The following is a 13,570-nucleotide window of genomic DNA, read 5'->3' as shown; positions in this document are numbered from 1 at the left end:
TCTATCGAATCCCTTGATAACATTTGTAAACTTACGCCCATCATAGGAGCAAATAACACTATTCACAATACCCAGCCGATGGAAATTTCCAGAAATAGCCCTGGCACGGTCTTTATTAACGTCATTTGAAAATAAAACTCCTGTGTTTTTCATACATGCAGCTATGTGTGAAGATTTGCCACCAGGAGCTGCACAGAGGTCAAGAACTCGTTCATTTGGTTGAGGAGCTAAAGCCATCACAGGGAGAAAACTAGAAGCACCTACAAATATAAAACATATTTAATTTTCTAATAAATACAATTTCAGAAGAGTATGTGTATTACCTTGAATTATATAATGCCCTGCCAGATATTCTGGAGTTGCTCCTATAGGTACAGTTGAGCTGTATACAACTAAACCAACCTAAAACATATCAATGTTAATTTTCAGCTATAATGATCCTGCATATATATATATATATATATATATATATAATGCATGCATTTTATACCTGTGTCCATTTCCCAACTGGATCTAAATTAACACCACGATTGATCAAAGCTTGTGCCAAATCTCTTCTACGTGTTTTTAAACTATTTGTACGTATTGTTAAAGGCCTTTGGACTTCACTAGCTTCCAAATACTCCAATAACTCATTCAATGGAAACAGTTGCATCAGTTTTTCCATTAAGAAATCATTATAACTGCAACAAATTTATAAAATAATTATATGAATACTTTTGTAATGCCTATATAATATATATATATATATATATATATATATATATATATACATTTGAACTATTTTCTACCTGTAATAAGAACATAAATCCGTCTTCAATAACTCCATATAATCCTTCCTGGAATGCTCCTTATCTTTTTTTAGATGTTCTGATTCATTTGTCAGAAGATTTACAATATCTCTTATTCGTTTCTGCACATCTTGCAATGAAATAGGCTTCTCTAGCTCAGATTCAGAAGGAAAAGCAAAATGCTCTTTATCAGCAATATTTAATTGAAGTTCTGCTTGAGATTCATTCAATTCTCTTTTTTGTTGTTTTTTGAGCTTCTTATTTTCTTTTTCTATTGGTAACATTTCATCTTCGTCATCATCATCAGAATCTGCAATTATGAATTTGTAAAATATGCAACCGACGATATTAATATGTATAAACAATCACATACCGTCTTTATTGCCAAAATCATCTCCAATTTCATCAGAATCATCATCATCACTTTCAACATCTACGTCATTTAATGACCCAACTTTGCAATCATCTACAAACAATAAAAACATACATTTAATGCTAGCTAATTTATAATATTTTACAATAAAAAATATGCACACCATCAACTTCTTCATCATCACTGTCAGATTCTTGCTGATCTTCATCTGAATCTTCGGAAGCTTCATCTACTTCTGAATTATCAGAATCGTCATCGTCATCTTCTTCTTCAATTTTTTTCTTTTTGGGCGTCAACCAAGTTTTATTAGAATCAGAAAACTCTTTAATGGTATTATTCTTCTTTTTGGTATTTAAAACTATCTCCTCTTCAGATTCTTCTGAAGATGTTACACTTTGTGGTTTTACTAGTTTATGGTGCTTTGAAGAATCTTTGTCTAAATAAAAGTTTATTGATGAAAAGATGATATAGAATGTATATCTAATAATAATTATTTACCTTTTTTATTTGCTATGATATTATTGTTAACACCAGATTTCTTCTTAATAGCTGTAGTCTTATCTTGTGAAGTATTCTGTTTCTTCACTGCCTGTTTCAATTGCCTTTTCATTTCTCTTTGTTTTTGTCGATGGCTTTTTGATTTGCTGATCTTGCCATCTAAAAACAAAGCAAACAGAGATCAAAACCCATTCAATATTACTACTAAATAATAATTATAATCGAGTATCAACTTGATTAAGAGACATGAGCTCGAACCGATCATAATCTATATGTTCCATTATAAAAATAAGTTTAATATAATAATTTCAGATAATATAATTATCAAATAATATATAACAATAAATGTAATTGGATAACATACTAAGTATCTTTTTATTCAAAATATTACCTTTCTCCTGTGCGAAAACAGGATCCCTTTGTTTTTTATTTTTACGCCCAGGGCCTTTCTTAATGATTTTATCATTCTCATCAAATTTCGCTTTACGTCCCATGTTTGTAAACGAGTTCTTTTAAATTTAAGTATTATAAAATAAAAACTTGATAGTAACTAATTTTATGTTATAACCTCTTTTCTTTGATGTATTTGAAACACATGCGCTGGTAAAACATGGAGGAACCTGCAATGAAAAAGATAACACTTGAAAGGTTTAAAAACCCATGGCGGCAAATTCAAATTCAAACTGCAAACAAAATATGAACATGAATATATATATATATATATATATATATATATATATATATATATATTCCAAACTATCATATCCTTTTGAGACTATACTTTTATAAACACATCATTCAATAAATATAATTTTATTAAGTCTTTGACAAAAATATTTCTATACATTAAGTATCAATTTCTTAGCATTTTTCCCAATTTTTTTGATTGTTAAGTACACATACTTATAATTAACATCATTTGATTATAAGTCAGTTTAATATTAAAACTACATGTTTTGAAAAGAATTCTTAAAATTACAATACTTGATATATATAAAGTTCTATATGACATCGACTTATTGCATAAAAAATAACATGGAAACCAAGATATAATGCTTAACAAATTGAAGAATTAAACTAATCATACAATAATAATAATAATAACACATCTAAATCAAAAATACGAATTATATAATGAAAATTACTACGATTTAGATGTATCAAATATTAAATTATATATATATATATATATATTATATAATTTTACATTAACAAAATTGTAACAACAATATTTAACAACTAATTTATCCTAAGTGCCAAAAATATTACTTTTTCAAATAAGTACCTAAATAGTGTTTTTTCATGATAACAATCTTATTAATGCAATATATTACAATTAAAAATATTCATAATGTAACAACAATAAATTCAAAACAACTAAATAGCATATTATAATAATCATTAAAACAGCAGGGCTATAAAATCGAATAAAATTAATATACATTCACTAATAAAATATGTTTCTAATTTCTTATTGAACTCACACGAGAGCATTGCTAGAATTAAAGCAATGAATTATATTCCATAATACATTAATTCTTTATAACTATAGATATTTTTTAAAATGACCCAAACTAAAAAAAAATAGGTAGTTTACTTCTAAAACATTGTTCAAGAAACGTAAGAAATATGATCACTTAAAAAAAAAAGTGAAAAAAAAGCTTTTCAATGGCATTGGGATCAATGTAAAAACAATAATTTATCCGGATAAAAATGCTTAGATGAAAAAAAAAAAACAAAAAGTTGTAATGGACAATCTGGTTAAAATACTAACTGTGTGCATATTCAATATTTAACTTATGAAAAAAATATTTATAATTTCTTAGATTAATAAATACTAGCACTTCCAGTACTTGAAAACTAAGTACTTAGTTTAAGAATGAAATGATCAAAACTTCCTACAGCCCTGTATAAAATTTCAGTAATTTAAAACGTGATTTTCCTTAACATTTAATAAAGTATTGTACACTTATTTTTTTAAAAATATTAATTTTTAAAGTATGTATTAAATATATAACTATCTGGACCACATTTATTTTAACTTGATTCTCAAGTTTTACCATTTACTATTTTGCAGTTATTTTTTATATGATTGTTTAATGAATCGTCTTTTGATGAGACACCTGGAAAAAAATAAAAGGAAATTCAAATATTTGTTATATATACATATATAAAATTCCATTTATCAATTCTATTACCATTAAGTAAGGAGCGGCAAAAATGTTTAGTATCTGTCCATTCCTCTTTCAAAGACAGATTGAACATAGAATAATCAGGATTTCCAGTGACTTCACGTTCAATTTGCAAAAATTTGGGTAGAGTTTTTGCTAATTGGTCATCAGCCAGGGCTGTATAAGTCTCAAGTAACATAAGACCTTTACACCTGAAATTATGAATTAAATATAAATTATCTGTATAATATAATATAATTTATCATATAATAATAAATTATCTTATAAATAGAGCATAGCTTGCCTTGGATGACTTGGTTCACGATAGATATCAAGTTGATAATACTGATTGTTCACCAGAAAACACCTCCTCTTTTTATAAATAGTGAAATGGGCATCGTCTCTTTGAGAGAGTAGATTAATATAATCTCGATGGGTTATTTGTGTCTTCACTTCTACAGATTGACCATGAACCTTTGGTCTAAAAAAAAACAAAAATTAATTTAACTAATTACTAAATAGTTCTAGTATTAAATAGTAATTTTTTTTTCTATTCTTACCTGCGTATCGTATGAATATAACTCCAATGTCCCCTCTGACCACGTTTTCTCAACCTAGCTTGAACTCGTGGTCCACTAGCTTGCAGATAATTGTGGACGACATCGAAATCTTGGAAAGGAGGAAAAACAGACTCATCTGGCAATGGACCTGACACTATTAGAATAATATTTATGTGATTTTTTTTTCTTACATCATTATTGCAATAATAAGTGAAAAAAATTACCAAGAAATTTGAGTTTTCTTGAATTCACTCTGAGACGATCTCCTGTGTCAATTCCAATCTTGACACAGATACTTTCAATCATACGATTCATTTTAGCTTCGAAATCTGTAGAATTATCAATGACATCAAAATAAGGATGACCCACCCAGGCTGCAGCTGCCTAGAAAATAATTATGGTACTTTAATTTTTTTTATAATTATGTAAAATAAATTTTTAAGTTGATACAACTTTGTTGAAATCTAACGTTTAAAATGAAATTTAATCAGGTACTAGTAGATATTCTTTATAAACGTTACCTTGTCATCAAGCAATCTAGCAACATCCACACCTTCTGATCTGCAAACATGTTCCTGAAATAAATATAAATAATGTTAATAAATATAAATTTTGTTAAGAATATTTCTCTTATTCTATTGAGACATGAATATACAATATTAATTTAAGGCTTAGTGTTTTTAGTGGCAAAATTGTAGATATTTTAGACATTTAACTAAATTTCCCACACACCTCACTCAAGTTACTTAAATTATTTAATATTTGTAAAGGGGAATAAAAAATACATGCACATTTAGTGCTTATTTCCTCCTTACTTCGGTCGAATAGAACTGCTCAGCTCCTTTAGCAGCAGATACCATATGTATAATTTGATTATACCGATTATCTCTGAGCTCTACACTATTCCACTCGTTTGCCAACATCATCTGTTCCCATTTATCGCGAGATATAACTAGAATACAAAATAAGCACATTAAAATATATATATATATATATATATATATAACACAATTATTTATATTTAATTTATACTTACAAGCACTTGCATCCATGGCACCCCTATCACATATGATAAGACAATTCCTCTTGCAACTGTTGCCCAGCTCGAAGAATGTGTCTTCAATCTGGAGCATCGTTCTGAGGAGGTTTTCTTGAAATTTGAGAGCTGAAAAATAATAGAGGAATGAAAGTCATTGTAATAGTAATAAGTGGAAAAGTGATAGTTTGAAACGATTTTATTAAAATATACACTTTATAATTCGTAATTATCATTATAAATTTAAGAGAGCCTTTTCGATATATGTTGATGGTATTTAATTTATATTTATATATAAGTATAAGCAGCATCAATTGACACAAATATTCAGTAATCAATATATATATATATATATATATATATATATGTATATATATATATATACACAAAATAAATAAAGATTAAACTTCAATGTCAATTGGAATAATTGGCAATTTTTATTGAACTGCTAGACGCATTTGCATGTATAATATTACATGTAAACAAATATATTATCTGCAAACACGTTGACGATAATTATTATTTAATATTTTTCATGTTATTTGATAACCGCAATAACCTTCCACAAATTATGAAAGCAAAAAGAATCAAATTAAGTAATTCAGTATAACTATTTTTAACAAAGTCATAATGAAATTTAAAATTTTATTTGTACTGTTATAATTCTACAGTAACTACTATCATTTGTACTGTAATTATTTCAACAATTTTATAACAATTTCTACAATTAAATCACAATAAAAAAATGAAAATCATTGTGCCTATTTTATTAAAACGCGGTGATGTTTTTGCATATTTCCAATGTAAACAACAATATTTATTAATTTTAAAACAAATAAATTCATAAGTAAAATAACTAAATTTACTATTTTAGCAAAATAAAAAAATATTTTATATTTTGGCAATTTTGTTAAACTTGAATTGAATATTCTATGTTTAACTAGTATGAAAAAAAAAAGTTATGGTAAAAATACAAAAATTACCTTCATCTTCTGATAGATCAGAGAATTTTATGCCACCGCTGAAAAATAATATTTATATTAAAAATATGCACACATTTAGTAATTAAATAAATATGGGTAAACATCGATTGCTACTGTGTAAAATAATTAATTAAAATTAAATGTATGTCGATAAAGATATGGAAAATTTATTGAAGTAAATAAATTTATCTTGTCGATAAAAATTTAGTCAGTTTTCTCTCTGCATGAATTGTGATCAGACAAAGAAAGATATTTATATTACTGAAGGATTATAAGTATTCTGTCCCAGTCTTAATAAATAGAATTCCAATTTAAAATCAACCAACTATATATTTTGTTCATTTGATAATTAAGTCTTCAATATTAATTATACATACTCATGTGCATACAGTCGACAGGATGTTAGTTTTCTCACGTTTATTTAAGTTTTTGTGCAAATACAAACTATTTGCGTTAAATTTGTATATTATCATATTTATTTCTGAGTTTGTATGTAAGTTTCCACGCAAATGCCATATATTTTTGCGATAAGACTCATCGGAATCACCACAATGTGGGAAACACGTACATTTATATTTAAACGTGAATAATCTTTTAATTCGAAGTCCTTGAATTTCGAGAGTAATCGCAAAAAATGTAGATAATATTAGTTGTTTACGATTTGCTAAAAAAAAATAGGCCAAAGTTAATCTTAAAGATAACCTAAAGTCATTCATTATTAACTTGATGTTAAACTGGATGATGATAGTCGAAAATAGTCGAAATGATGGACAGAAAATATTTAAAAGATACAGAAGATAAACAAATAATTTAAATAAAATATATACATATGATATAAAATATATACATGTAATATAAAATATATACATATGATATAAAATGTATACATTTAGTATAATAACTTCAGTTTTACTAATTTTGATTAAATATCGTGTTAATTGAAAACAACGTGGCTTATAAAAATATTAAATAAGAAGTGTGTGTGTGTATACGTAAAAACTCAATTTCTTTAAATCTACCTTTTCCAAAAATTTCAAATAAATTCAGAATCTTCAAAAAAAAATCAACCCTTTCAAATTTTTCCAAAAAATCTTTTTCCAATTTTCAAAAGATAAACTAAAATGTAGTGTTAAATGATTGTGGTTTTTATTAAAATTTGGATGAAATGCTATTGTTAAAAATAACGCGGCTTCTAAAATATTAGTTTAGATATTAAATATCTAAAAAAATATATATGTATACAAAACATATGTTATATTATTGTACATTTAGAAGTTTTTTTTTTAGAGAAGAGTACTTAAATAATGTTTGTATAATAAATACTTCTCAAATAAAAATCTAAAACCATTATTACAACTGCATTCGACGAAGACATATGTATTTTTTTAAATTATAATATAAATAATTGTTTGTCTTCAAATTATTCTTTAACTAATACTGCTAAAAGCCAACACGCAAACTGACTTATTTGAATGATATAAATATAGTGTAAATTTTATTATTAATATATAAAAAACATGTTCAATAGTCAACAGTGAAACTATAGCTACAAGAAATGCAAAGTAAAAAAATGTGGCCCCTTTAGATTATTATTTAGAAAGCAACAAGTTTATAGAATGGCTATTAACATTTATATTTCAAAGAAGAAAATTTAAAAATGTCCATTATATAATTTAGTATATTAAATTATCTATTATAATTCTTTATTGACACAATGACAATTTGGTTACATCTAGAATCCATTTAGTATCTTGTTTACATAAAACAAATCAATATTTAAAGTAAATTGTATAATCTAATGACAATAAATTAAATAGGTCTTCCTGAGAAGAGGTAAATGCACTTCATTTTATTGACAAAAATCTGATCCAACATTTAAATCACTAATATTAAATTTAAAGATAAAATCTGTTATGATTATTAAATACGGATGTTAAACTCTAATAAGAAGACCTTGCAGAAACTTGTTCTTATCATTAATACGTTCATTGGCACGACGAAGAAGAAATATAAATATACATATATAAGTTAATCCCGAACAAATTAATTATATATGTATAATGAATTGATTAAAAAATATTACTGATGCATAAAATTAATAAAACTGAAATTTTAGATAGGTAGTTAGTTAGTTTTAGGTAGGTACTCTATATGCCAATCTAAATATACATATAAAACAATGTAAACAAATTTATTATACCAAGAGGGAATTCTAGTGTAGAGACATGGATTTTATGTCATTTTTAAATCATCGTAAAAAAAAGCAATACATTCTTTCAATATTATTTTTTCATAATTTATTTATCAACATTAAGAGTTCAGAAAAAAAAATTAAAAAATGTTAATTTTAAAAATCAGTAGTTGTTGAAGTGGAGGGTCACAAAAAAATGGCACATGACCGTGTCAACGATTGCAACCCTCCTAGTAATCCAAAATTAAAAAAAAAAAAATAATTAATCTAAAATGATTGCGACAATGGCATATACTAGAATTAAGTTAAAAATTTTTTTTTTTACGAAATAGCAACTGTTTCAAAAAAAAAAACTTTCTAGATTTTTTTAAAAAATCGAAAATTCAAATTTGGGGATGATGGATATAAAGAAGAATGATTGCAGCAATGGCATATACTAAGATTGAGTTAATTTTTAAGACCTTTTTCTCAGCACTTTGAGTTTCTCGAATTTTTTGAAAATAATAAGAATTCAAGTTCGGGGATGAGGCTAGTATATGCCAGATAAAAGTTTATAGATATTCGGAAAATTTCTAGTGAATCCGAGAAGAACTCGAGAACTCGTGAACATTGTATTGAAAAAAAAACAGTTTTGAAAAAGCGTTCAAAATTTTGCAAAATGCCTTCATTTTGCAGAGGAGGATTATCATGGCCAACCAGCTGTATCTCCGAAAATAATTTAAATTATAAAAAAAACCTCTCGCACACATACTTTTGATTTTGCAAATATGAAAACAAAAAAAAAATATTTTTTGGAATTTATACACTAGAATAGCTTTATTGTTGAACGATGACAAGGAAAAATATTAATAAAAAATAGCCATAAAAATATGAGATTTTCATCATCAAAAAAAACAAAAAACGATTTTTTGGAATTTCTCCACTAGAAAACCCCCTGAACTTTTTTTTATTGTTGTACGATGGTAACAAAAAATATTCATAAAAAATAGCCATAAAAGTATGAGATTTTCATCATCAAAAAACAAAACGATTTTTTGGAATTTCTACACTCGAATACCTCCTGAACTTTTTTATTGTTGAACGATGGTAACAAAAAAATATTAATAAAAAATAGCCATAAAAGTATGTAAGATTTTTATTTTAAATAAAATAATAATTTCTTCGAATTTTAAAAACAAAATTGTTCTATATAGATATCAAAAGTTGATAAAATAATTATCAAATATCTACTTCAAGTGACTTATATAAAATATACTAGACTTATACTTATATAAAATATAATGGACTTGTATAAAATCATTGTTCTTTCGAAAAAATGCAAATAGGTATTATTAAAAAATATTTTATTGTTTCTACAGTTATTTGTGTTCTGAATTGTTTACAATGGAACAATGGCGACAAAACATCGAAAATATTTTTGTGTTAACGATTTAACTTAAACACGATTTAATGCTATAAAATAGTTATGTTTTAAAATACAACAAAGGTAACAATGCATCGCTATTTTATTGTTAAATATGTATGCCAAAAACCAGGCAAAAATAATTTCTGAACCCTGGTATCAATTTTACAAATTACAGAAAATTAATTATTACATGCCCTTAAAATGATATCAAATATCCGTATGAGATTACTTTATCTTATATAAATAACGAATGTGAAAAATAAGAAAATTGCGTGATGAAATGTGCATAATATTGTAATTAGATATGATAATATAAAGTGGCGTCTAATGTTACAAAATTTATTATGACACATGTATATATATATATATATATATATATATATATATAAATATATATATATAAAAATAAACTTACCTCAATAGAACTGTTGCTGTTTCAGGTACACGAAAAACCTGCAAAATTGTATTATAATAAATATTATATAAAAATTGTGAATGTAGACAAGATTACTATGAAAATTAAAGAATGGAAAAAAAATTGTTAAATAATTATTTAGTTATATACAATTCAAAATTAATTTTTTTACCTTCCATCCTAAATTTTCAAAAAAAGTGCTCAATCTTGATTGACCTGTTGTTTTTCCACCACATGGCCCTGAAATATAATAAAAAAGTGGTAATGAATAAAACTAAAACAAAAATAAACAGGTAATATATATATATATATATATATATATATATATATGTAAAATAATTATAAAGTGCGTCAGACCTGCTCCATTTTTTTCAAATTGCAAAATTGCAAAACGTTAAGCATAACACTTGTATAAACAAAAATTCTTAATGAAGTAGAAAATTGCATTCAAATTTTAAAACCATAATTGAAATAAAAAATAACTCTGAATTAAAATAACCATCATATTTATAAACAATGCTAAACAAAACCAAATGCTTTATAAACAATTTATTGTTCATAAAATGTATTAAATTATTTTATAGCAAATGTTATCAAATAAATTTGCGTCATGAAATCCTTATCAGTAAATTATTAAAATCAAATTAGTAATATTATAAACAACAAATCAATTAAATGCAAATTAATTGCTAATGTAAACATTGCATATTTACAATCAAATTGATTTTATCTGGATAATAAATTCTTATCACAATGTAATTGATTTTATGATTTATGTTTAAAAATTCTTTGAAACAAAATTATGCAAAAACTACAATAACTATAATAAAATAACAAAAATTCAATTAGCAGTTTTAAAAATATTTCCTAATAAGCTCAGATCTGTATCAAGGATTTTGTTCGTGTTCCATTAAAAGCATGATTCATTAAATTGTTTTCTACGAATCCATCATACCAGAGGAATATCTTATTTCCAATTATAAAACGGAGTTTAATTGCAGAATAAATATTGGACTTTAGAGCAATTATTTAACAATAAATTCAAATTGAATGTCTCGAGTCAATTAAAAACACAATATTGATTAAACTAAGTATCTTGTGTTGTATATACATATACTAATAAATCATCATACACATTCATATCCAATAATAAATTTTGAATTTAACTTAAAAAGCATCTGGATCAAAAATAGTGCATGATGAAAAAAATTTTTGATAAATATTGCATTATTAATAATTCTCCTCTTGTGTTCAACTTACTTAGCTTCAACAATATATATTACATTTGGACCAGAAGAATATCTTATTTCCAATTATAAAATGGAGTTTAATTGTAGAATAAATATTGGACTTTAGAGAAATTATTTAACCATAAATTCAAATTAAATGTCTCGAGTCAATGAAAGACACAATATTGATTAAATTAAGTGTCTTGTATATACATATACTAATAAATCATCATGCACATTCATATCCAATAATAAATTTGAATTTAAGTTGAAAAGAATCTGGAATAAAAATGGTGCACAATAAATGGAATTTTTGATAAATATTGCATAATTAATAATTCTCCTCTTGTGTTCGACTTATTTAACTTCAACAATATATATTACATTTGGACCAGAAGAATATCATATTTCCAATTATAAAATGGAGTTTAATTGTAAAATAAATATTGGACTTTAGAGCAATTATTTAACAATAAATTCAAATTGAATGTCTCGAGTCAATTAAAGACACAATTTTAATTAAACCAAGTGTCTTGTTTACATACACATTCATATCCAATAATAAATTTTGAATTTAATTCGAAAAGCATCTGGAATAAAAATAGTACACGATAAATGAAACTCTTGATAAATCTGCATAATTAATAATTCTCCTATTGTGTTCGACTCATTTAGCTTGAACATATATTATATTTGGACTTGCGCTTTTAAACTTGATTTATTATATATATATATATATATATATATATATATATATATGTAATATTTTTGAATTCTACAAAGTATTTTAAAAAATTCTTATAGTTGCACGATCTCGTATTGATTGTAGCTAAAAGTTATCATAAAAACTTACATTATCATAATGTGAATTATATTAAGAATTATATGGTTATACTGTTCATTTATGAACATTTGCATATATTTAATATATTTATAGCGGATTAGTTCAAATCTTGTTAGCACTATAAGAATATGCATATACTCATATTTGTGTATATGTGTATTTATATATATCATTATATTAAATTAAGGTATTACATAAAAGATACAAACAATAACTTATGATATATATGTATCTGTATAAACATGAGACATGTGATTTTCCACACACATAAGTTGCAAAATTTAGTTAAATCATTTTTGCACAATCCCCAACTATTATAATTTTCATCAAAGGTATATATTTAAAATTATTCTAGTACTGTAACATGATATTACATAAAATAACTATTTTTAGCTGTATCCACATAGTTTTTCATTTGCAACTCGACGCACGGCAACCGGAAGATTACCAGCACGTGTTTAATTGTGAATGATTTTATACAAATTAATAAAATTACAACTAAACAATCAACAATAAATCAATGTCCTCACATACCTCCTGTAAGTACTATTTTATATACACGTTTTTCAGGATCCATGACGATTCTAATCCTTCTTCTATTTTATTCTTGAATAATATCACTCGCTTATTATTAAACTGTGCATTATAAAATAAATCATTGGCATTTAATCACATTTAGACATTATTATAGATTTATTTATATCACAAATAGAATTAATTAATAGTTTGAGGTTGTACAACATCACATCATTGACATAACTGGTGAAGTGAAGACGAAGAGGATCGTTCGGTCCGAGGAATATTTAATCTTGTGAAGAACAGTGCTGGTTAAGGTCGAGGAGTAAAAGATCATTTTTAAACAAAACGGCTTTTGAATGAAAATGGTTTTGATGAAAGAGTTATAAGCCCGTAGCACCGTACATAGTAATACTAAGCTTAGTAACTCGGCATACTTCAAAGTAGTAATTGAATATAATAAAAAAAATTGCACATTGGACCACGTTCAATTTTTGCAGTTATTTATTATATATTTTCTAACTTTTGAACTATCCGATTGATATATATTTAAGAAGT

The 13,570-nt window shown here is 25.2% G+C and overlaps 2 protein-coding genes across 2 annotated transcripts in view; both read right to left on the bottom strand.

Moving 5' to 3' along the window:
• Nucleotides 1-2,156, bottom strand: part of LOC113380898 (25S rRNA (cytosine-C(5))-methyltransferase nop2-like) — a 7,759-nt gene extending 5,603 nt beyond the window's left edge. Inside the window, exons 1-8 of the mRNA XM_026619956.1 lie at nucleotides 2,054-2,156; nucleotides 1,663-1,821; nucleotides 1,328-1,600; nucleotides 1,165-1,257; nucleotides 792-1,101; nucleotides 491-683; nucleotides 324-402; nucleotides 36-260 (exon numbers count right to left, since the gene is read on the bottom strand). Of these exons, the coding sequence (XP_026475741.1) occupies nucleotides 36-260; nucleotides 324-402; nucleotides 491-683; nucleotides 792-1,101; nucleotides 1,165-1,257; nucleotides 1,328-1,600; nucleotides 1,663-1,821; nucleotides 2,054-2,156 (1,435 nt within the window). The remainder of the gene's footprint in view (nucleotides 1-35; nucleotides 261-323; nucleotides 403-490; nucleotides 684-791; nucleotides 1,102-1,164; nucleotides 1,258-1,327; nucleotides 1,601-1,662; nucleotides 1,822-2,053) is intronic.
• A 1,505-nt stretch (nucleotides 2,157-3,661) lies between these two features.
• Nucleotides 3,662-13,254, bottom strand: LOC113363210 (TRPL translocation defect protein 14-like). The gene is made up of 12 exons (XM_026605689.1): nucleotides 13,031-13,254; nucleotides 10,596-10,663; nucleotides 10,424-10,461; nucleotides 6,413-6,450; nucleotides 5,430-5,558; nucleotides 5,209-5,345; nucleotides 4,915-4,968; nucleotides 4,618-4,777; nucleotides 4,394-4,547; nucleotides 4,138-4,314; nucleotides 3,861-4,045; nucleotides 3,662-3,785 (listed from the first exon to the last, which is right to left on the bottom strand). The coding sequence occupies exons 1-12, from the start codon at nucleotides 13,071-13,073 to the stop codon at nucleotides 3,712-3,714; spliced, it is 1,257 nt and encodes a 418-aa protein (XP_026461474.1). The 5' UTR covers nucleotides 13,074-13,254; the 3' UTR covers nucleotides 3,662-3,711.
• Nucleotides 13,255-13,570: the final 316 nt, after the last annotated feature.

This window comes from Ctenocephalides felis, unplaced genomic scaffold (assembly GCF_003426905.1).
Source record: "Ctenocephalides felis isolate EL2017-DRISC unplaced genomic scaffold, ASM342690v1 CF-g0.4_SCAFFOLD_00845, whole genome shotgun sequence".
Lineage (NCBI taxonomy): Eukaryota > Metazoa > Arthropoda > Insecta > Siphonaptera > Pulicidae > Ctenocephalides > Ctenocephalides felis.
The sequence above is the reverse complement of the archived record's forward strand: the minus strand, read 5'-3'. Positions and strand labels throughout refer to the sequence as shown.